A 24368-nucleotide genomic window follows, 5' to 3' on the forward strand; every position below is an offset into this window, starting at 1 on the left:
TCTGAACACCCACTCAGGCTGGCTGGTCTCCTGGCTCCTCTGGGCCCTCATCACGCACGTATCCTTCAACATGCAGCCCTGCCTGGGAGAGCTCTTGCCACTGGCAGCTGAAGCCACAGGCCTCTCTGGACTGAGTTCTGTTCTGTAGGTGAAAGCTCAGGAGAATTGCCCGCGTTTGCTCTACGTGGAGGAGCGAGGGCCACTGCCTCCGCTGAAGCTTGCATTGATTGATGCATGCCATTGGAGCCTAGCTGTGGAGGCCAGCACTTGGCTTGGCCTGGGTCAAGCCTCCGCATCACGGGTTATTCTCGAGGCCCATAAAGCCAGGGCTAGCTCCTGGGCGGGTGTCAGTTTTCCTTGGCAAAGCATGTTGAGACATTTCTTTGAGTGATTCCTCTGCTTCTCTCACCAGCAGCCTGCTGGATTATGGTGGCTCTGCGACCGTGGCGATCTCCTAACTCACCAGCGGTATCGCTTAGTGGCTTGAGCGCGGCCACTGTATGTGTTGACCCCAGCGGGGGCTGACCTGCCTCAGCAGAGCCCAGGGAAGCCACTTGTAACCCATTCATGCATCCACCTTAGCTCATGCCCATCCTGGCATTCGTCTGGCCTAGTGAGCATGTGACTCCACAGAGTTCCCGGAGCTACCACTGGCTTCTGCACCTCCCCTCTTTCCTACCAAGTTGATCCTCTTGATGTGAGCCACTTACCACCTCTGGAACTTCCTGGCTGGCAGAAACCCTGCCTGCCTTTCTCCTCACTGCGGTCCCATAGCCAGCTCCCTGGCATGTTTTCTCACCTGGAATGCCTCCCCACTGCCCACCAAGGTCCCGCCTCCCCACCAGCACTCTCGCTTCTGGAGCTGCAGGCACGAGCATTCCACTGCACTTGGATCTCTGATGGATTTGTGCGTGCATGCTCAAGGCATCCGGGTTCCCCCCAGACGGGGCATCCTACCTCCTCTTCTTGAGCCCTCCTGGCTCACCTCTGGGCACTGGAAGTGGTTTCTGATCTGTGGACCTGCCGGGGACGGAACAGGCCAAGGAAAACCCCTTTCCCCTCCTCCCAAGAGTACCATCCTAGCCATTGGTTTTCTGTTTTCTTTCTTAAGCCAGGCTGTACCCGGCTTTATCAGAGGTGCCTTCTCATAAGCAGTCGTGGTATTTTAGGCAGGACATGGGTGACCATCAGGGAAAAAAACAGTGTCTGGCCTCCCCGGATGGCCAAACACGGAGAGCTGCCATGACACTCCATGAATTCTTCATTTGCGGCCTTGACCAGTGATCTCCAGGACGAGGGTGGCCCTGCTCATGCACCATGTTGTCTGACAGCTTCTCACCAGACAACCATGTCTCTGAGGAAATGAAACGGAAATGGCAGAGTTCTCTGTCTGGAGACCCAGGATCAGAAAACAGGAACCATGGATCTTTTGAGTGACGCCCTCTCAGTGTGGTTGCTCAAATGTCTGCCTCACATACGGCCTCCAACCCCGTCGCTTTGTGGGGGAGGGAGTTCCCAATGTGCTCCTGGGCTTAAAGAGGTCAAGTCTGGGTTGAGGGTGGGGCAGCAAGAAGAGGACTAACGGACGCTGAAACCGACTTCAGTCCCCTCGCCGTGCCAGTCGTCTGTGCGAAAGCGCCAACGTGCAGCGGTGTCAGAACCCTCTGCCACGGAACCAAGAGGAAGTGTCTACGGAAAGAAAGTGCAGCTCATTTTAAGCCAGTTTTCTGAGATATTCTATTAGTGACATTCACTTCTTCCTCAGAGAGCAAAGACCTTCCTCAAGGAGCACAAAAACCCTGAGTGCGGCAACATAGCTTTAAAAAGCAAACCATAGTTGTGCATTTTTATAAACCTTGATGATATTCAAGCTGTGCCGTCACCATAAGTATACCACCTCAAAATGACACCCGTCGGCCCCAGACCCAGTCTCTGTGGACCCCGTTCTCTGTTTCTGTCCTTGTCAAGGCAGGGACTCCCTTGTCCCCTTTGGGTAGCTTCACCCCCTTGTTTGCAGGGGCTTTTTTCTTTATTGTAAAATATAACATAAAACTTGTCATTTTAATAATTTTTAAGTGTACATTCAGCGGCATTAATGATATTCACACCACTCAGCCACCCTCACCACTGTGTTTCCAAAACGTTTTCACCACCCCAAACAGAAACCACGTGCCCATGAAGCAATAACTCCCATTCTCAACCCCCAGTCTCCAATAACCTGTGTTCAACTCTCTGTCCCAGTGACCAGGCCTGCTCTCGATAGTCCAGCTAAGTGGAATCCTAGCGTATTTGTCCTTGTGTGGCTGGCTTCTTTTACTCAGCATAGCGTCTCCAAGGTCGAAGGGACCTTCCTGGCCTGGGCCCTGGCTCCCGCATTCCTCCACCGAGGCCCCAGCACCCGCTTGCCCCTGAGCCCGTCTCTCCGGCACGATGGTGGTGGTGGCAGTGGTGGAGGGCAAGCTTTGGCAAGTCCACAAGTCGCTCCTGCTTCTCCTCCTTTTCCTCACACTGCTCAAATCCCAGCCCATGAACAGAACTGAGCACCAGGGGGGACTTTGGGCCAAAGGCCTGGAGTCTTGGAGGCAGGAAGAGGAGGCCGGAGAACAGGCAACCAAGACTATGCCCCAGGCGGAGGGTGAAGCTGGGTCAAGTGACTAAATGACCAAAGGAGGCCCTGCTTTGTGTGAAAGGTCCCAGCAGGTGACTCCACGGTTTTGAGACTGGTCATAGCAGGGGGCATCTGCAGAGAAAGCTGGAATGGGAAAAGGGGCTCCCTTTCAGTCCTGCTCCCCGTCTTCCTTGACTTATTACTGTGCCATTTTAGTCTGTCCCTTATGACGCCTACGGTGGGGCCTCAGACGCAGAACACAGTGGCTGGGCACCGTCCACCGCAGCAGCCTCTGCAGAAGGCAGCTTAGCTGGAGATTTTAAGAGTTCTGGAACAGTCCTACCCTTCGGCCCCCAAATTCCATTTTTTGGAAAACAATTAGAAATACAGACCAATATTCATGAATAAAGATGTTCCCTGTAGTACTGTTTATAATAGCCTCCAATAGGAAACAACCTGAATGGCCAATCATAAGCAAATGACTTGAGCAAGTTATGATAAAATAGTACACAGCCATAAAAACACTGTTTGCAAAGCAAAACAAGATTTTTGATGGTGGGGGAAATGACCGTGACAATGTTAAGTGGGAAAAAATGTTTTTAAGCAAACTATAATTTTCTGCATGCATTTTAATATCAAGTGCGTAAAGAAGAGAAGTCACAGAGAAAAAATAAACAGAAGCATATGTCAAGCTGCTCAGTGCAATTATTGGTTTTGGGTGGTTTTTTTGGTTTTTGGTTTTTTTTTTTTTTTTGGCCTTTACATTTTTCCACATTTTGCAAATGCTTTACAAAAAGAACATGCGTGACTTTGATCTTCAGGACAAGAAAGCAATAAATGGGGGGAACAGAGCTCCTCTCCGTGTGATTAAGGAAGAACCAGAATTTGGGAGGGGGTAGTGGAGGCCTGGCCCAGACCTGTGAGCCATATGGTACCTGACAGTGCTTTTGGGGGACGCTGTCGGGGTGGGAGATGGGGTCAGGTGGTGGTGGCAGGTGTGCACCAGGAAGCTGGCTTAGACCAGAGCTGGAAACGAAAATGCCTTTGAGGGCCCGGCAAGTGTCATAATCAAGTGAAAATGCGCATAGGAACCGGTAGGGACTGTGGCAAAATGGAGAGTTCACACGCTGGCTAAAGTGGCTGCTGCAAGGCTGCCCTGGTAGGTGGCCAGGTGGGAGCGTGGGCCCTGTGTGACCAGACCTTCCAGCTTCCAAGGAAGCCAGATAGTCCCGATTTTTAGCATGTGAACGCTTGCTAAACAATGGCACCTAACTGAACAATATTTTCAGGGCCTCGCAGTCCGCATCCACAGGCCAGATGTGGTAGGTGAGCCGCCAGCTTGTGAGCTCTGGCGTGTTCCTTCCTCCTCCTTAGGCTCTGTGTGGGTGACAGGGTGTGGTGCCTGCCAGGGGGCCCCTGGCCCAGACTGAAAGTGGCTTCCTTTTGTTCTTCCTGCCAGAAAACGAACCTCCCTCTCCTCTGGTCTCCGGGATTATCGATTACAACATGCCCCTAACCTCCACGTACCTGAAGCAGATGAAGTTGCGAGTGATGAACTCCCAGGAACAGGTAAGGCGCATGTCTCTCCTCTCCTCGTCCCGCCTGGAAGCGTCCCAACCTGTCTGGGTGTGGTTGGTCCTTTCCAGGATGTGGGGACCACAGCAGGTGTAAACACACCGGGAATCGAAGGGGACCGTACGTGGTTATCTGGTCCTTGCAGTCCAGGCTGAGGGGTGTGGGGGTGGAAAGAATGTGTTCTTAGTTAGGGATCTGCTGGGCAGACAGCCCTGCCAGGTCTTCAGTGAAACTCAGGAAGCTCATGCTTCACAGAACTTTCCCCAAGGGCAGGGGTGAAGGAGGGGGTGTGCATGAGCTGTAGACCTTGGCTCTTAGGTTGTTCTCTCTCTGCTTTTTGCCCTTTGTCTGCTGTGTCACTCACCTCCTTTCCCCAGGGAGGCATGAGAGAGAAAGAGAGAGAGAAAGAGAGAGAGAGAGAGGTGCCCTGGCTGCTCACCTGTGGTCTCTCACTCTGGGGGCCCAGAGAGGCCAGAGGCCTTGGAGGGTGGCCCGGGTGAGATAAGGCCCTGGGCCCCCCTGGCTGTCCAAGACTCCCCAGCTGTGGATTGCCAAGTGTTGTCAGGCACCATGGAAACTGGCTCTGAAAGGAAAACCACTCTTGCCAGCTTCCCCACACAGTCTACCTTCTAGCCCTTTGCAAAGCAAGTAGCATGACTGTCCTTCAAGGAAGGACTAGGTGAATGCCACCCCCTGCCTCCACCACTGCCTAAAATCAGAGTAATAATTTCTCACACAGCTTCACATCTTCTCATCTGTTGTGACGTATGAACCTACTAGACCTTTGAGGCCTCCCTAGGGGAATGGGTTCTTCCTCCCCACCCCCACCGAGAGTCTGACTTCCGGCCCTGGGTGCATGCTGTCCCGCGTACTGCTGGTCTCCTTGACAACCTGAGTGTGTGTACGCAGAGTGGGTGATGGCTCCACAGCCAGCTCCAAGGTGATGTAGCAGGATGTTTAGGTTGCATCTGGGGTTGTGGCACCCGCTGGAGGATTTGAGCTGGCCTGCTTGAGCATGACCCATTCTGCCCTCCCCCAAGGAGGAGGGATGTCCTCCCAGCCCCGTACCGTGCCCAGCCCATAAAGGTTGAACAAAATAAGCCTTGTTCTGGATGCTAGGGCTGTTTGTGTCTCTGTGCCTCCCGCATCTTCTCGCCTGACATAGTCTCCTCTATGATGGTTACATCCCTAAGAAGCTTCACGTACTCAAAAATAATGTCAGTGGGGGAAAGGATGTGGGGGTTTCTAACTCACAACGGTAAAATTGTTTCTGTGCAGGAATGCCAATAATATGGCAGTGTTTTTGTTAATAGTTACAGAATCCAAACACCACCATGCAGGTTCAGTGCGAGACCTCTGACTACGTTGAAGAGTAATTTCCTTTCCCGTAACCATCCACACAGTCATAAGCACCTGGCTTCTCTCACCTTCTTTTCACCATTCCCATCGTCACCGTGAAGTGCAGAGCCACTCAGACAGCTGGCGGTACAGCCTCATGCCTCTTTCTTTCCCACAGAACGATGCTAGATTCAGATCGCCACCAGGACCAGTAGTGGTCAGGGTAGCCCCATTACTGGATGCTGTGCTATTTTGCTTCGTGATACGAATTCTTGGTATCTGTGGGGAATTACAACTATCGGCCAGGTGCATTTGCAAGGATTTAATCCTTCAGCAAATACTTATGGAGCCCTGCCCTGTGAGCTCATCTAGGGATGCGCAAGTCTTCAGAGCTACCATTACTAGCCCTTCTTATGATTTGGGGGAAACAGACACTAATGAAAAAGAATCACACACAAGGGCCCAGCTCAGAGGAGGTAACAATAAATAATTGGAGGGAAAGATGAATCGGTTATCACAGGGCAACTACGACAAATGCCACACGGGAGGACACACAGTCCATGAGTACTCTTAGATGGGCATGAGGGGTGGACCGAGGCAGGGCTTTGCTTCAGGAAGGGGTGCTTGAGCTGAGATGGAGGTCCGAAGGGAAGAGCTCCAGGCTAAGGAAACCGCTTGTGCCGAGGCCCTGTGGCTTGAGGGAGGACAGTGCCTCTGAGAACCTGAGAGGCTGATGTGGCCGCTGCAGGGAGTGTGAGATATTCTGTTCCCGAAGAAAGAGGCGGAAGACACAAGTGTTGGGCAAAGAAGCACTTGGGTATCTGTGAATGAACCAAAGTTCATGAAACAAGATGGATAAAATACCCTGGTGAGGTTTGGGCCACTCACAAAGGAAAGGCGGGTTGTGGGAAGGTGTTTCTCTCCAGGGTGCTCTGAGAGTCCAGCTGGGACTGAAATTGACGGCAAGTGTCTCAGCGTCGACTCTGCCTTCCTCGCCTCCGTTCCTAGTTTCCCAGGTGGGGGCCCTGGGACAGTATCCGCTCTTCTCCTGTCCCCTGTGCTGCAGGAGATCAAAGGTGTCGACCTTCCTTGCATACACCGGGCAGGAGAAGCAGCGTCCCTCCTCGAGCCTAGGGTCTGGCATCTGCTGGGCTCCAGCACTCCCCGCATAGCGGTGAGCTCGCAAGGCCTCACTCTCTCAGGCCATCCCTGTTCGATGGCTGGGTACATGGTGAAACCAGAAATCACATTGCTCATCAGATTATTTATCTGTAGGAGCAAGGAAGGGCCAAGGACCCAGAAGTCTTTGATTCTTTGGTTTGAGTTGGAACTAAAAATACATTTATTGGAATTGGTAGCTTGTTCCCGGGGCGGGGGGGGGGGGGGGGAGTGGGAGTCGGGCTCCCCTCAGGGCCAGTGAATGGCGTGCCGTGCGAACACGCAGCCAGGGGCCTGCCTCTGCCGCTGTCATGTCTCGTGTGCCGCCTCCGAGGCTCTGAAAGCGGCTTCATTCCCTGAAGCCCCCTCTGGCCCCGAAATGCTGACAGAGGGCCTAAGTGTTTGCAGGTCACTCCTGCAGGCCCTACGGAAAATAAACCTAATTCTAATGTAACAGGAGCTGGATAAGTGATAATTTATTAATGCCAAACAAAACCCTCCATCTAAAAACTCCGGGTAAGAAAAATCCCAATAATTCATTTTTTCCAGCATTCGATATCCAGGAGACAAACCGTAAGGCAGGTAGAAAATGTTGCCCTTGCTTTGCTTCTAGCAGACAATGAACAGGTGGTGGGATTTACTTGCGAACTGGACAGAATCATGTTACTTGTCCAATTGTGTCAAATTAATATGCCGGGAAATGGGCCCTTCTCCACAGAGGATATTAGGTAATATGAAAATCTAATAACAATATTCACACAAAGGAAAAAGATTCTTCTTGAGGTCTGATTCAATGCACCAAATATTAATGGTGTCCTCAACATGCAAGACATTTGGGGATCAGACACCAGCCTTCCAGGACCTCCATCCTAAGACACAGGGCCTGGGAGCTATCATCGCAGGGGCCACATTGAGCTGAAAATAGGGGACTGTAGTCTGATAAAAATCTTTTTTCCCCCTTGCTTGGGAAAACTCTAATAAAGACATAAAACTGAAATCACATTTTGTTGTACTGATGAGGAAAACATTTTCTTATAGGGGGCGGGGTAGGAGGATTTCATAAGTTGCGGACTGTCTCTCGGAGAATGCTCTGTAGCATTCTGTCATAAGATGAGGTCTCAGGGAGACGTGCCACACTCACAGGACAAGTGCCATCCACAACGGCTGGCCTGGCACATCCCCCTTTAGGGCTGTGTGCAAGATGCACCGAAGAGGAGTGCTAGGGTCTCCTCTTTATGTGGCCACTGGTTTCATACCTCTTTTTTTTTTTTAATTTATTTTTAACGTTTATCTATTTTTGAGACGGAGAGAGACAGAGAATGAACGGGGGAGGGGCAGAGAGAGAGGGAGACACAGAATCGGAAGCAGGCTCCAGGCTCCGAGCCATCAGCCCAGAGCCCGACGTGGGGCTCGAACTCACACACCGCGAGATCGTGACCTGAGTTGAAGTCGGACGCTTAACCGACTGAGCCACCCAGGCACCCCCCTCTTTTTTTTTTAAGAAATGTTTTTTAATGTTTATTTATTTTTGAGAGAGAGAGCACAAAGAGGGGAGGGACAAAGGGCAGAGGGCAGAGGATCCAAAGTGGGCTCTGTGCTGACAGCAGAGAGTCTAACGTGGGGCTCGAACTCACGAACCGTTAGATCATGCCCTAAGCAGAAGTCAGACGCTTAACCAACTAAGCCACCCAGGTGTCCCCGTACTTCTTTTAATTACACAGGTAGCACCTGACCTCAGTAGTCAAAAGCAAAAGCATGGTGATAAAAATCGCCACCATCCCACCACTCAAGTCACTGAGTATTTTGGGGTCCAACCTTCCAGACTGTTGAACAGAAAGGGGATTATCCCGCACAAACACTGTGCTTTGCTTTTCTTCTTTCAAAAAAAAATTTTTTTAATGTTTCTCTATTTTTGAGAGAGAGAGAGAAACAGAGTGCAAGTGGAGGAGGGGCAGAGAGAGAAGGAGACACAGAATCTGAAGCAGGCTCCAGGCTCTGAGTTGTCAGCACAGAGCTGATGGTGGGGGCTTGAACCCACAAATCGCAAGATCATGACCTGAGCTGAAGTCAGACACTCGACCAACTGAGCCACCCAGGAGCAGGGTGGGTGGGTGCTTTACTTTTCTGATGCTGATTTTCCATGTTATCAGAGTCTCTTTACCCTCTTGGCCAAGATATTTCCCACCTACCAAATGAGCCGGTTATATAATTTTCCTGCCATTCCCTCGCTCCTTCACCCATCCATCCACTCATCCACCCGCCCACCCATCCATCCACCCGCCCACCCACCCATCCATCCATCCTTCTATCCATTGCACACTGTAACCAGACATGGTTGTAGGCGCTAAGGGAACAGTGGTGAACAGAGGCGAGTCTATGCCCTGCTGGCTCTCAGAGTTCAGTGATAGAGATAAGGAAAACCCAAATCAACACCCTGGGGTTTTAGAGGAGGCACAAGGAAGTGAGCCAGGTGGATGCCATTGTAGGCACTGGGTTATTAATTTAGGCACTTGTTCTTTACCCTTCACACTTTACCCTTTGCCCTCACAGCCCTGCAGGGTCCCATTATTCTCATTTTGCAGATTCCATAGCTCAGGCTCAGAAAGGTTCTGCACTTGCTCGAGGTCACACAACCACTGACATGAATGAAACTCAGATCTCTTCCATCCCTGAACCTGTGCACCTGCCAGAGCCCCAAGCCCTGCTTCTCTCCACACTTACTGGATGAGGATGTGCTCATTAGAATCTGAAGCAGGTGTGTCGCCCATGGGGTTGGAGGGGGGAAAATGTCCTCGGCAGAGATTCTGGCAGAGCACGCCAAGGGTCTTTTGTTTGGCCTGGGAACTGGGATCTGCTTTAAATACATGATGCTTGGGGCGCCTGGGTGGCTCAGTCGGTTGGGCGGCCGACTTCGGCTCAAGTCATGATCTCGCGGTCCGTGAGTTCGAGCCCCGCATCGGGCTCTGTGCTGACAGCTCAGATCCTGGAGCCTGTTTCAGATTCTGTGTCTCCCTCTCTCTGACCCTCTCCCATTCATGCTCTGTCTCTCTCTGTCTCAAAAATAAATAAACATTAAAAAAATTTTTTTTGAAAAAAAAAAAAACATGATGCTTAAGGAACTATCACAAGAGGAATTTGGCAGGGGGCTGGGTTTGGGAGGAAGGTTACCCCTACCTCGTGTATGCTCAGTTATCTGCGGGGGTATGTGTATAATTTGATATGCACATTACGGGTGATGTTATCCTGATCTTTTCTTAGATCCCAGTGTTTGACCCAAGACCCTATTGTAGAAATCATGTCCCGATCTGGAAGGAGGGAGACAGATTGTATTCTTTCTTCTGACACATACTTCCATTTTATAGATGTGGAGGCTGAGACCCCTGGACTATTTGTTGTTGGTGGTGGTGGTGGTGGTTTCTGTTCTTGCTCTGTCCGGAGTGGGAAGGCTGTCAGACTTTCTCCAGTTCCTGGAGCTGTTCTAATGTCCTACTAATGGTTTTAATCATTCTCCCAGCAGCCTGTGTAGTGGTGCTGCTCCATTGTTTAAGCCCCAGTGATGGAAGCTCTTACTTGTCTCCGTTAACCTCTGCCTCCCTTTCTACTGCCTTTCTCCCGGCCCACAGTTTTCCTTGGGTCCCAGAGGGTGTGGGAGGACCGTGAAGGCCCCAGCAAACTTGTGGGGCCTGGAAGGTCCACAGCCCCCTGAGTCTCCAGAGCTTGGGCCCTCATGCTCCTTGCAGCCGGCCTGTTGGAACAGCACTGTTCTTAGCCAGGACGCCAGCCCCCCACCTATGCAAACACCCTAGAGGCAGGTTGATGGCACCACTTCCACCACCTACCAGCTATGTGACTTTGGGAAAATTGCTTCACTCTCTGTGCTTTATTACTCGAGAGTAGTAATAATACACCTAGCTCATAGAGTTATTCCAAGAGGTAAATGATGCGAGGCAAGATCAGTGCTTAGCACAGCGCCTGGCACGTTAGAACTATGGAGTGACCTCTCCTGCTGTTAATGCACCTTGTGTTTAATAGACACAGTGGATGACCTTGTGCAAGAGACCAGGGCCGTAAAGTTGAATAAGAAGTATAGTTGTTCTCAAGGAACTCTTCTTAACAGACGGGACAACAGCCATGGAACTGTGACCCAGACAGAAAACAGAGGCCAGAAGGGGCCAGGAATCTGCCAGGTGGTTCAGGGGACATTCGCTTATTTTAAAATGAGATTCGGGCCTCTCATCGTAGCCCACCTGGCAAAGAGGGCCCGGGTGAGGGAAGCTGAGAGTCGACAGCTCTGGGAGACGCTGAGCTGGTGAAGGCCACAGCCAGTTTGGGGAAAGTAGGAGAAAGGAGACAGATGAGGAGGAGGAGGCTCAGAGCATGGGTCTTTCTTGGCAGTGAGGTCACAGGAGAGCCCTTTCCTCAGCCAGCACTGGGGAGCGAGGCACGGATGGGGGCAGGAAGTGAGCACAATCCAAGTGTGGAACTTTCTCAGGTCCCAACCTCCCTAAGTGCAGGAGAAAACAAGCCCACTCCAAAAAATTCTCCACATTCACTTTGTTTTTTAATTGTGATAAAATATTTGTAATTTAAAGTCTGCCATTTTGACCATTTTTTAAAGTTTATTTATTTATTTTTTTATTAATCCCTGCACCCAGTGTGGGGCTCTAACTCACTACCTTGGCCAATATCAAGAGTTGCATGCTCTTTGGACTGAGCCAGGCAGGAGCTCTGCCATTTTAACCATTGTTTTTAAATTTTTAAAAATGTATTTATTTTAAGAGAGAGAGAGAGAGAGAGAGTATGTGTGTGTGGGACTGGGGCAGGGACAGAGAGAGAGGGAAGAGAGAGAATCCCAAGGAGGCTCTGCACTGTCAGCACAGAGCCCGATGCTAGGTTTGAACTCACAAACCATAAGATCATGACCTGGGCTGAAATCAAGGGTCAGATGTTCAACCGACTGACCCACCCAGGCAGCCCTAACCATTTTTTTAAGCTTATTTATTTATTTTGAGAGAGAGAGAGAAAGAGAGAGAGTGGGGGGAGGGGCAGTGAGAGAGGAGAGAGAGAATCCCAAGCAGGCTCCTCACTGCCAGCACAGGGCCCAATGAGAGGCCTGAACTCAAGAACCACGAGATCATTACCTGAGCCGAAATCAAGAGTCAGACGCTTAACCAACTAAGTCACCCAGGTACCCCCACTTTAACCATTTTTAAATGCACAGTTCAGTGGCATTAAGTACATTCACAGTGTTATGTGAACAGCACCACTATCTCCAAAAGTTTTTCATCACCCTGAACAGAAGGTCTATAACCATTAAGCAATAACTCCCATTCTCCCTTCCTCCAGCCCCTGGTAACCACCTAGGTTTTACTTTTTGTCTCTATAAATATGACCACCTAGGGACCTCATATAAGTGGAATCACATAATTAATATTTGTCCTTCTGTGTCTGGCTGACTTCACTTAGTGTAATGTGTGTCCAAGGTCCACTCATGTTGTTGCATGTGTCAGAACTTCATTCCTTTTTATGGCTGACTAATATTCCATTACTTACCAAACCATATTTTATGTATCCCTTCACCCACTGATGAATGTTTGGGCTGTGTCCACTTTTTGGCTAACCACATTCACTTTTTAATCTATTGGACCAAGTTGCAGGACAAGGAAGAATTAAATCAGGGCTCTGTTCCTTCTCTCCCTGAGTCCTTAACCCTCTTTGTGGCTTTCTTTTCTCATGAACACTCTCAACCTCAGAAGGACCCCAAGAAATGGGGGGACCCAAAGAAGAAGTGAGAGCCTGTTGCTTAACTTAAACAGTGCCTGACTCATAGGGCTCTTACCTGTGGAGAACCCATGAGCACTGACTCTGATCCAGATTTAAGAGCTTGGTAACAGTAATGATCTCTGGGGCACCTGGCTGGCTCAGTCCAAAAAGCATGCAACTCTCGATCTTGCAGTCATGAGTTCAAGCCCCACATTGGGTGTAGAGATTACTTTAAAAAAATAACAATAATGATCAAATAATCTCTTCCTTCCCCCTCCTCAGGCTGTCTTGCAGCCCAGGCAAGATGTGAACTCAGGGGGAAAATAACAGAAAAAAATCATTTCCATGTCCCCTGCTGTGGCTCAGTGTATGTAACCTTTGGTGGTCTCTTAAGAAAGCAGAGGTTCTGAAGTATTTCTTTAAAATTAAACAGTAATTTCCATGGAACAGAACTAGAATTTAGAACTTTTCAATCCCTAGAGAAAATAAAAGAAATAAACAAAACTTGACCAATGCAGCAAGAGTAATTAAATGAGGGAATAAAAGAAGAAACAACTAAAAAGAGATATAATAAGTAGAAAACATAAATAAGCTAGTAGGAACAAGACCAAATGCCAGTAAATCACAGTAAATGTAAACGGGTTAAATTCCACTGCAGAGAATTAAAAAAAAAAAAAAAAAAAGAGGCTCAGATAAGGTTTGTTTTTTTTTTTTAATGGCAAACAAAAGACATTTTTTTAATGACACAAAAACTAAGATGAAATCAAGAGAAAGAGAAGGCAGTGTTGCTCCTGTCAAACAAGCAAATGTTTAAGGCAAAAAAAAGCATTAAATAGGGCAAAGTGAGATATTTCATGTTGATCAAAGGCAGTTTCCCAGTAAGATTTCAGAGCCTCTTGACCTTGGAAGTCTGCCCTTGGGGGAGGTTGAGGAGGTGGTTGGTCCTGTGGAACATAAGTAGCGCCTTTAGGCTTCACCATGAGAGGCAGCATCCTTCTTCTGTGTCCCCATCATCATTGTCTTCACCTTTTGTCATTTGTGGTACTGTCTTGCTGTAGCCACTTCTCTAGACCAGTATCTTCAAACTTTGAGCATCTCTGTTTGCTCTCTGGAAATGTGCATGTAACAGAATGTGGCGTGGACCCTGAAGAACTTGTAAGAATGTGGATCTGCTCCTTGGCTACCTGGATTTTAGTCCTTCTCCTCCTCTCCCGACTGGGCTCATCCACCAAGGCATACTGGACTGCTTTCTCAGTTCCCAGCCTCCTCCTTTCCTCCCAAGTCCTGGCCTTCCTGGCTTCCTTCTCTTGCTTCATCTCTTGCTTCCCACCTCTCAGACACCCTTAACAAGCCTCTGGGATCAGCCCACCTATGACTTGTTATGTGGTTGAACTGAAGGGGTGCAGCTTGACTCCATGAGAGTCCAAAAAGGACCTGAAATGGCCCTGCCTCCATTTTCAAGATCTGAGAAGCTATAGCCCAAACTTTTTCCTGTCTCAGTAAATCCCTGGCACTGTGGAAGGTTTGTGCTGCGGCAAGAAAAACAAAAAGCAACTGAAATATTGACCTTGACCAAGGCTGCTGTTTGGATTTTTCCAGGCAAAGAATGATCCTTAGAGCATTTCTGCTGTGAGATGATGTGCAGGTGGGGTAGTTGCCCTCAGATTCTGCCCTGTGCCCCTCAGACCCTCCCCCATAATTCCAGGGTGGTTCAGTTTCAGAAACAGCATCTCGGGTGGCCCTTTATCTTTTTTTGTTTTTGTTTATTTGTACTCATTTTTACTTTTATCAAAAGAATATATATTTTAAAAATCAGATAGAAAAACAGCAGACCCTGCCCTGGCCTTCCCACTTTAATTTCTTCTTTTCAGAGACAGCCTCTTTTCTTAGTTATCTTTTAGCTCTCTCTTCTGGTTTTACCTTTTATTTCTAAATAACATATGCCCGTGCTGCTAGTTCTTGGTTTTTTAATTTGGGCTGTTTGGATTGATGTTGTTCAATTTCTTGCTGTATAAGATAGATATTTATACTATTATACCCTTTCATAAATACATATATTATTTCCCCTTCCTGCATCCCTCAATATTCTCCATATCTCTCTATTTGGATAAATCACTTCATTATCTATATTATTATGACTGTGCATAGATTATTCATAGCTAAGCCTATGAGCATACTGTGATTACATTTTCTTTCTTTTGATTCCCCAGAGTTAGCCATTGCCTCTTTTTTCCAACCTTCACCTTCTATCTTCTGATCTTGCTTACGATGTGTGTGTTTTGTCATTTTTATTTTTGTCTTTATGTGCTCAAATTTATCTTTTTTTCTTTAATGGCTTCTGCATTTGACTCTTTAAAAAGCTAAGTAACTCCATTTCCATGTTCTCCTTCAGTACTTTCATGTTTTCATTTTTTTAATAGACTGCTTTTTAGAAAAGTTTTAGGTTTACAGAAAAATTGAGAAGATGGTATAGAATTCCCACATTACACCCCCCCCACACACACACACGCACACCCAGTTTCCCATACTATTAACATCTTACGTGGTTACAATACATTTGTTACAACTAATGAACCAATACTGACACATTATTGTTAACTAAAGTCCATAGTTTATTTAGATTTCCTTAGTTTTTACCTAATTTCCTTTTTTCAGTTCCATAATCCTATTGGGGATACCACTTTACATTTAGTTGTCGTGTCTCCTGAAGCTCTTCTTGGCTATGACAGTTCCTCAGCTTTTACTTGTTTTTGATGACCTTGACAGTTTTGACCTACTGGTCAGGTATTGTGTAGAATTCTGGAGTTTGTCTGATATTTTTCTCAATATAAAGCTGAGGTTATGGGCTATTAAGAGGAAGACCACAGACATAGAGTGTGATTTTTACCACATTATAGCAGGGGTACATACTGTCAACGTGATTCATGACCATTGCTGTTGGCCTTGGTCACACCTGGCTGAGATAATGTTTGTCAGGTTTCAAAACTGTAAAGATGCACTTTTCCCCCCTCTCCAGGAAGGAAGTCACTATGTACAGCCCATACCTAAGGAGTGGGGGTTATAATTTCCTTACTTGAGGGCGAGGTATCTACATATATCATTTGGAATTCTTTGGCATGGGACATTTGTCCCTTCTACCTCATTTATAAATTTATTTAATCGTTCAGTAATTTATATGGCTATTTATTTTATACTTTGGGTTATAATCCAATACTACTTTATTTATCTTGATGCTGAAACTGTTCCAACTTTAGTCACTGGGAGCTCCTTCAGTTGGCTCCTGTGCTCTTCTGACAAACCCTGATGGAGGGGTCTTGGGGTTTGTTCTTCGTAGGGTTTCATTTACTTTCTGGCACTATGAGATGCTCCAGGCCCATCTTGTATATTTCCTGCCCCAATCCTAGATCGGCCGTATCTCAAAGGAGCTCTGGTTCCTTTTATTGAAGAATTGTATTAAAAACCATGATCTGGGTGCTAGGTGTGCTTATTGCTACTGGAGTTTCCTTCCTTTTAGACCATCTAAGCAGAAGGAGCAAAAAATAAGCACGTTTTTATTTTTCAATTAATCTTTGATCCATTTGGAGCTTATCCGGGTATATTCTGAGACACAGATCCTGTTTTACCCTTCTGTGGAAGCATCACTTATTAAAGAGTCTATTTTCTCCCCATTGATTTGAGATGCCACCTTTATAATTTACTAAATTTCCATCTGAAACAGAATCTACTTCTATTCAGCCCATTGGACTCTTTGTCTGTTTAATATCTGGTAGGAATGGTTCCCTTCCTTGTTTTCCATCTTTTCCAAGTTATCTTGGCTTGAAAAGAAAGTTATTTGAAAAAAAAATGTTTAATGCCTGAAAATTTTTGTATCCCATTCTTGGTGGGGGAAAGATAACAGAGGCACTGGGTTTTGGTGTGTTTTTTTTTTTTTTTTTTTAACATTTATTCATTTTTGAGAGACAGAGCATGAGCGGAGGAGGGGCAGAGAGAGAGGGAGACACAGACTCCAAAGCAGGCTCCAGGCTCTGAGCTGTCAGCACAGAGCCCGATGCGGGGCTCGAACTCAGAAGCCATGAAATCATGACCTGAGATGAAGTCGGACACGTAACCGACTGAGTCACCCAGATGCCCAAGGCACTATTGATCTAACCAAGTAAATATTAAGTCAAGACACTTTTACTGCAGGCCTTTCTGTTCACCAAAAAACAGGGGTGGACTATGAGCCAGGAGCATCATGACCCCAGCGTTATCTGGGGGCTATAAACATGGACAGCCCAGCATTCCCATCCTCCTAAGGATGGTGTCAAGCAAAAAAGGGCATTTCTAAATTTGAGAGGGATGGTTTTCTTGGCAACCTCTCTTTGAGAGGACAAATAAGGGAGTGAAGAGCCCACTCCCAAACATTATTTTATTTTATTTTATTTTATTTTATTTTATTTTATTTATTTTATTTTATTTTAAGTAGGCTGTATGCCTGATGTGAACTCACAACCCCCAGATCAAGAGTTGCATACTGTACTGACTGAGCCAGCCAGGTACCCCTAAACATTTTTGTTATAGGTCATTGTTTTAGAGATTAATACATACTATTGAGGATACTCAGGTACTTTCTAGAAACTTGCTGCAGTTTCCAGGTGCTCAAAGAAAATGAGCATTATGGCTATTTTGCTAGGACAGCCTGGGGTTCAGAGAGATCTGTGTCTCTTCTGTCTTCCTGCTTCCCTGAAGTTGGGTGGGGAAAAAAGCAGAAAACAACCAACATCCTGTCTCAAAAGCCAGTTGCCTGATGGAGTCAGTAGATACCTGAAACCTAAACAGCTCATTGTCCCCATCAGTTTTTATTTTTTTAATTTACTGTATTTTTTTTGAAAGACAGTGAGTGGGGGGAGGGGCGGAGAGAGATGGGGAGAGAGAGAAAGAGAATACCAGCATGACAACCCCACACAGGGCTTGAACCCACAAACTGTGAAATCATGACCTGAGCTGAAACCAAGAGTCAGATGCCCCACTGACTGAGCCACCCAGGCGCCCTACGTCCCCATCAGTTTTTAAAGGCTCAGTCCCCTTCCAGGCTGCTGACATCCACCCCCGACATGTGAAGATGCCGACCTGGCCTTTCAACTTCATTATCCAGGAAAAAAAATGTACACAGTGCCCATAATTTACTGGTACAGGCAGGAGAGCCGCCTGGTACCACGAGCAGAATCCTGCATGCTAGGCTAGCCCGGGGATGCTTTATCTGTGTCAAGAGAAAAGCTGGGAGCAAGGTCAGGAGCCGCTACCTGGGCCTCTTGAATGGGAAACAGCTCTGTCTCCTCAGACTCTGACTGTAAACCGCCCCTGGGAGGCACCCTGGGGAGCTGACTCCTGCTCTGTCTTTAAGGACCAGAGAGATCCAGCAGGAAAGGAGGTGTCTCTCCTGGGCTGGGCTGGGCCAGGAAGGAGCAACTCAAAACATCCAGATGGTCACTGAACCGACAGCTGACCTTGTGACACCCCCCCCCCTTCTCTGGGCCCAGCCTGACTGAGGCCCAGAGGGGCCCTGTCTTGTGACCAAGTCCCATTGGGTCATTGTCGTTGCTGTTTTTCACAACTGAACTCCTAACCCCAGTTTTCAAGGTATCTTCCATCTAGAGCAAGTAGGTTATTTGGGGCAGCGTGCTTTCTCCAGCCCTCCCTGTTTTCTGTCACATTTGGTGGGGGGGCAAGTCCCCTGGTGGCTTTGTCTAGCCTCCCACTGAAGGCCCTGAAATATAGGTCTCTGGGCCCCTGGCAGCTGAGCATCTGTGGGTCGTGGTTTTCCATAGGTTCTTGACCCCCCCCCCCGACTCTTACCGCCCTGATTGCTCCTTCCCACATGGGGGGCAGATGGGTCCCGGCACCCCAGCAAAGAGCTGCTGGGGGAGATGTGACCCCACTGGGTGGGCCTGTGGGTGGGTGAGCCAGGGCTCTGTAACCAGACCTGGGGGATGCGGGAGGAGTTCAGACGCTTCAGCAGCTGATGTCTGGAGATCAATTAGAGATAATGGCTTTGGGTGAACGCAAAGAGGCATGGCCAAGATTTTCCTGGTTATGATTGTGTTTACCTCATTAGCAGCCTTTTCTTTTTTTCTTTTTTGAGGGTGGGATGGCACAGTGCTGCACTGTGAATTTGTGCCGGCTGCTTTGTGTCACTCAGGGTGACCAGGCATGGACCCCTGGCAGCCAGTCGTCCCCCCACCTCCACTCAGACGGAAGAGACACAAGCCCGCGGCTTCTGCTCACAGCCCACCAGACCCGCGCCCTCCCAGTGACCCTGTGTTTGTACAGCTTTAACATTTTTTCTTCCTTCCTTCATTCAAAAGTCACTGAAGTTCCTACTATGTTCTGGACACTATGTCCTACTATGTTCTGAGCAAAGAAGATACAGCAGCGAAAGAGACAGATAAGGATCCTGTTCTCGGGGAACTCCCAGGCTGTAGGGATGATAAACAAATCAATAAGAAAAAATACACAAAAGTGAGAAGTTTGGGGCAGAGAATTAAAATAGGGAGAGTTGATAGACTGCACCTCTGGGTGAGAAGCCCTCTCTGAACAGGTGGCAATCCAAGCCCAGATGGATATGAAGTAGTCAGACCTGAATGGTAAGAAGTAGCCAGACATGGGGCAGTGAAGGAGAAAAGGCTTGCCAGGTGGAGCAGACACAATTGCAAAGGCCCTGGGGTGGAACAGCAAGGGGGCTAGGACAGAGGGAGTGAGGTGGAGACACGCTTGAACAAGCTTGAGCGGTCTGCAGAGGACAGCCCCCTCTGGGCCCGCCAGCTGGATATGAAGTTTGTCGTGTTCAGTGTGAAACCTTAGGCTGCATTTTCCGCCACCAGAGGAGACTGGTGGCTTTACTGGGGGTGGTGACGAGCAGAGACGAGCACCCAAGAGGGTGTCCAGGGACTCGGGTTATAGGTGTGGCCCTGCCCCTGACCAGCTATCTGACTTTCACTTCTCTGTGCTGCAGTTTCCCTGTTACTGAAACAGCAGATTTAGGCCAGGCTTTAGTGGTTTCCAAAGTTTGCCTTTTGACAGAGGAACCCCTTCCTTCAAGGAAGTTCTTTTGGGGAGGAAGTCCAGCATATCAAGGGGCAGCAACAGGCGGGCATGTTGCCGGCAAAGCTGGCAGAGGGGCCCATAGCTCTGCCCACCTTCCTCTCCTATGCCCAGGTGGCACCCCCTCCACCTTTCCATAGGACCCCAATAACAGGGCCTAGAAAGCTTTGGGCTGAGGTGCTAAAGACAGGCAGAAGGGCTCAGCCCAGCATAACCACAAGCAGCCTGGCTTCAGGCCAGGACTCCTCTCTCTCCTGTAGTTTCCTCCTTGGTGGAAATGAGTAACTGAGCCCAGGCTAGCCCCATGGTGTTTTAAGGCTTGGATCTTTGGAATGTCTCTTAAGTGCCTCAAGAAAAAAATAGCATAGAAACAGAAGATATGTTTTAACTGGTGCAGTGCTGTGGCTCAGGAAGTGCCCAGGCACAGCCGTGCAATAGCCTTGGCACCGTCCCCTCCTGCAGAGTTCATAGGGAAGGGAAATAAGAGCTTGTCTTCTCCCAGGCACCACGCGTGCACAGCAGGTGCCTGGACATAGCCGCCTTCCTCGGTCTTTTTAAGGAGTCTACATTCTAGAGAAAAAGCCACATAGGAGTGGGGTCCTTGCTGTCCAGTCCAACCACAAACAGGAATCCCATGAATCATTCAGAGATGCATGCTCCTGACTTTAAGAGCAAAAAGTCAGCTGACTGTACAGCCAAACTTGAAGCTTTTTTTTTTTTACTACTGAAACAAGACGAGCGGAGGAGCCATTGTTGGGGTTAATGTCTACAATGTTGTTGATGCCTCTGATGTTGCTGACCTTTTCCTCATGCTTGCAAGTTGGCTGCTGTTGCTCCAACCGTCTTGTCCACATTCAAGGTGCGAGGAAGATGGGAAGGGGTGGTGTAAGCTTGGTCCAGCAAAGCAAAAGCTTTCCCAGAAAATCGCCAATAGACTTTTGTTGACACCACATCGGCCAGTGTCACGTGGCTACCTCCAGCTGCAAGGGAGGCTTTGAAAGAAAGAATTTTGTTTTTCTACCCTCTCTAGTTGAGAAAAGGAAAGGAGAAATGTCGAGTTTGGGTATCAGATAAGTTAGTCCACAGTATCTCCCATGGCCTGGGCGCGATCAATTGAGCTTGATAATGCCAAAGGATCGGGTGGGAGAAAATAATAAGAAGGGAGGGAAACAGAGGAGAAGCAGGGAGGGAGAAGAAGAGAAGAAGGAGAGGAAGGAAGAGAGAAGGAATGGTTGTTGGAGGCCTTCTGTGTGCCAGGTCCCCCACGTGGCTGGGGAAAATAGGCTCAGTCTCAGAGAGCTCAGGTAACTTATCCAAGGTCATAGAGCTAGTGCGAGAGAGCCCTGTTCCCTCTAACATTATGCTATTACTTCCCAAGGGAAGAGGAAGGAGGAGAGAAAGGAAAAGGAAGGTGAGAGTGAGCAAATATAGAGACAGGCCAAGGCCCCCAGTGGCACCAGCACTAACAGCTTCAGAGGGATGGGTCTGGGTCCCCTTATCCCAGCACCGCAGTCCTGGCACGTGGGGCAGGACCCGGCACACAGCAGGGACTCGGTGAAAGTATCTTGGCTGATGCCTTTATTACAAACTACTTATTTAAATGCAGCACTGCATTTAAACCTCACAGCAGCCTTCAGAGCGAGTCCATGTTGTCCCCCCATCTTAGAGATGAGAAAACAAAGTTAAAGAGGTTGGGTTGCCTGCCTGAGGTCACGTCGAGGAAGGGCCTGAATGTAAACAGAACACACCCCAGTCACCTGCTCCCCGGCTGTACCCCCACCCCGGCGCTGCCCACCAGGCACAGGACTCCAGCCGTCAGAAAGTTCTCCGTGCTGTAGCTCTGCCCCCAGAACCCTTGGCCATGACCCACACACCTCCCAACCTCGGGCTCTGTCACGGAGGGTGCAGGCCGAAAAGGGGAAGTGCCACCCGCCCCTTTCTCTTGGCAACCTGTCCCCACAGCCGAGCCTGTCTTCCTTGGAGCAGCATCCGGTAGCTGCAGCATCTGGCAGAGGGGCCCTGGCCTCTCCTCCCATCACCTGCTGAAGAGCTAAGGAAAGGCCCCAGGCCCAGCTTCCCTCAGGGGTTGCATGGAGAAGCCTTGGGGTCCCACGGGGGGGGGGGGGAGCAGCCCCAGCCCCTTGCCAGTGCTCAGCCTGAGGGAGACCTCTGAGGGCCCAGACTTGCTCTGGGGCTTTGTCTTTCTGTGCTGCAGGTCGGTGAAGTATGACACCACATGGTCCGACTCAGCAGTCCTGCCTCAGCAGGGCACTGCACACACTCTGGGGACCCACATACCCTGGTTCGAACCCCAGCACAGCCACTAGCTTCCAGCTCTGTGACTGCGGGCATGTCCCCTGGCCTCTGAATGCCAGCTTCCTCACTGTTGGGTGACTGGATGAGTCATTTAATCTTCCTCCCAGAGCCCCTACTTGTCATTACACAACAGCAATTAATACCAACCTTGCTATTTGGCTGATTCAATAAGGTAACATATACTACCACCCAGCGTAAGTGCCTGGCACAGAGTGGGTCGCAGTAATTGAGCACACCAAGCTCCAGGCTGCTCGACCATGGTAACTAGCTCCAGCTTTTTTTTTCCTTTTTCAAACTTTCATTAAACTATACCACTCAAACAGAAAAGAGCACACATCGTTTAAGTGGACAGCTCAGTAAGTTTCTCCAGACTGAATCCACCTCCTGTGACCAATTCTCAGATCAAGAAACAGAACACTGTCAGCACCCCAGAGACCCCCTGTGCCCCCTCCCAGTCACCACCCCCACCAAGGGTGACCACCACCCTGGCCTCTAATAGCATACATTGGTTTTTCCTATTCTAGAAGTGACTATGAATAGAATCATATAACACGCGCATCTTCACTCACAAGCCTGAGTTTGTGAGCATCATCTGTGTGGTGCTCCCTGTGTCTCCGAGGGGTATTCCACAGCACGTGTGGAGCCATGGCCAGCCGGTCTCCGTTAGCGTTCACTCGGGTGGCTTCCGGGTTGGGGCTCCTGCGAATAGTGTTCTGTGATCCTTCTAGAATGTATTCTGCAGGGACCGTCCCCCTTTGGTTTGTTGTGTGTGTACCTAGGAGCGGAAGTGCTGGGTTACAGCCGGCCTTGGCTTTTTGGCTGAGCCTCTCCAAAGGTGCTAGAACGCAGGAAGAGAGAGGAGCAGGGAGCGCGTGCTCTGCGGGAGTTACAAAGCGCGGCCTGGGTTGCAAATGGTGTGCCTAATTCAGAGCTGCGTCGTGGAGCTCAGAGCTGTACTGGGCAGAGGGCGAAACGGGGTCCTGAGTGATGCAGTGAGGAGTCCTGCCGGGGACTGTGACGCCTAAGAGCTTGTCCTAGCCCTGAGAGTTCATGGTCCAGTTGGGGAAAGGAGGTATAAAGCAGGAAACAGGAAGTATAAGCACATTAGGTAACGGGAGTAACGGAGACCTGCCACAAGAGCCAGCCGCGTGGTCTGCGAAATTGGCTGCTCCAGGTTCAGAGGGTTCCAGATTTGGCAAGGGTGGAGGGGGTCTTTGCTGATGGCCGAAAGCACCTTTCTAGCATGCATCCTTCAATGCCCAACTTAAATGTCACCTCCTCAGTGGATCCCTCCAGGATCCAGTATGTCCTTCTTACATGCCGGGGACTTTGTTCTCAACAGGCCCCACAACTGTCAAGTACAAACTGAATGTACATCCTGTGACCAGAAACCATGTGGTCATTTGTTTAATCTCTCTCTCTCTCTCTCTCTCTCTCTCTCTCTCTCTCTCCTGCTGGCCTGCAGGCTCTGAGTGGACAGACTTATATCTGTATTGTTCATTGCTGGGTCTCCCATACTTATCATGGTGCATGGCATGTGATAGGGGGTCTATACATATTTGTGGAAAGAACATGTGCCTGAAAGCATGCATGATCAAAGGAATGAAGGGGGTCACACATGGGTGATTGGGGAACAGAAGATAGTGAGTCTCTCTGAAGCAGAGTTCACCGCTTAGAACAGAAGGATACAAGGCCAGCAGGGCCAGAAGGATACAAGGCAGCAGGGCCTCGAACACGAGGCCATTGAGCTGCAACTTGATTCTGCCAGCAACTGGGAGCCATTGAAGGTTTTGGAGTAGGAGAGCGACATGAACAGAGATTAACTGATGACACTTTATTTTTTTTTTTAATTTTTTTTAACGTTTATTTATTTTTGAGACAGAGAGAGACAGAGCATGAACGGGGGAGGGTCAGAGAGAGGGAGACACAGAATCCGAAACAGGCTCCAGGCTCCGAGCTGTCAGCACAGAGCCCGACACGGGGCTCGAACTCACAAATTGCGAGATCATGACCTGAGTCGAAGTCGGCCGCCCAACCGACTGAGCCACCCAGGCGCCCCACTGATGACACTTTAAAGCAACACATCACTGAAAAGGAGATTGGGTGAAAGTGTAATTTCTAGCTTTTGTTGTGGTTGTTAGGAAAGTACATTTCCACAAGCCAGGCCCTTTTAGTTATATTCACATGGGAAATTTATCTAAACAGAGAAGGAATGAGGACACAGTATTGGACAGTTCTTCTAGATTTCAGCAAAGTGGTCAAACTATGAGGTTGCAGCCAGCTGTGCAAAAATCAGCCAATGCCAAGAATAGATGGAGAAGCCAAGCTAGGCCCCAATCCACAGATCAGGTGTTTTGAATTCAGGCATGTGTGAAGCCCTTGGTGCTTCCATCCATGCTCCTCTTCCTGCTGAGATGCCCTCCCTACTTGCCACCTGTCACATTCCTCCTGCCTTCTTTGGTTCAGATGGATGGCATCTCTTCCAAGAACCTCCTACCCCAAGCCCCTCCTTCCTCCATGATTGTCTGCA

At 48.9% G+C, this 24368-nt stretch overlaps 1 protein-coding gene and 1 long non-coding RNA gene across 8 annotated transcripts in view; one reads left to right on the forward strand and one right to left on the reverse strand.

Moving 5' to 3' along the window:
- NOL4L (nucleolar protein 4 like) overlaps positions 1-24368 on the forward strand; it is a 127381-nt gene that overhangs the window by 60075 nt on the left and 42938 nt on the right. For all 7 annotated transcript variants that reach the window (XR_007151008.1, XM_047853306.1, XM_047853311.1 and 4 more), the window contains one exon: positions 4068-4177. Coding sequence is in view for 6 of the 7 variants with exons in the window: in XM_047853306.1 (XP_047709262.1) it covers positions 4068-4177 (110 nt within the window). In the remaining variant the exon portion in view is untranslated. The remainder of the gene's footprint in view (positions 1-4067; positions 4178-24368) is intronic.
- Positions 1221-5006, reverse strand: LOC125162380 (uncharacterized). The gene is made up of 4 exons (XR_007151009.1): positions 4919-5006; positions 4623-4766; positions 4136-4334; positions 1221-1689 (listed from the first exon to the last, which is right to left on the reverse strand). It is a non-coding gene; the product is annotated as an uncharacterized LOC125162380 (long non-coding RNA).

This window comes from Prionailurus viverrinus, chromosome A3, assembly GCF_022837055.1.
Source record: "Prionailurus viverrinus isolate Anna chromosome A3, UM_Priviv_1.0, whole genome shotgun sequence".
NCBI lineage: Eukaryota > Metazoa > Chordata > Mammalia > Carnivora > Felidae > Prionailurus > Prionailurus viverrinus.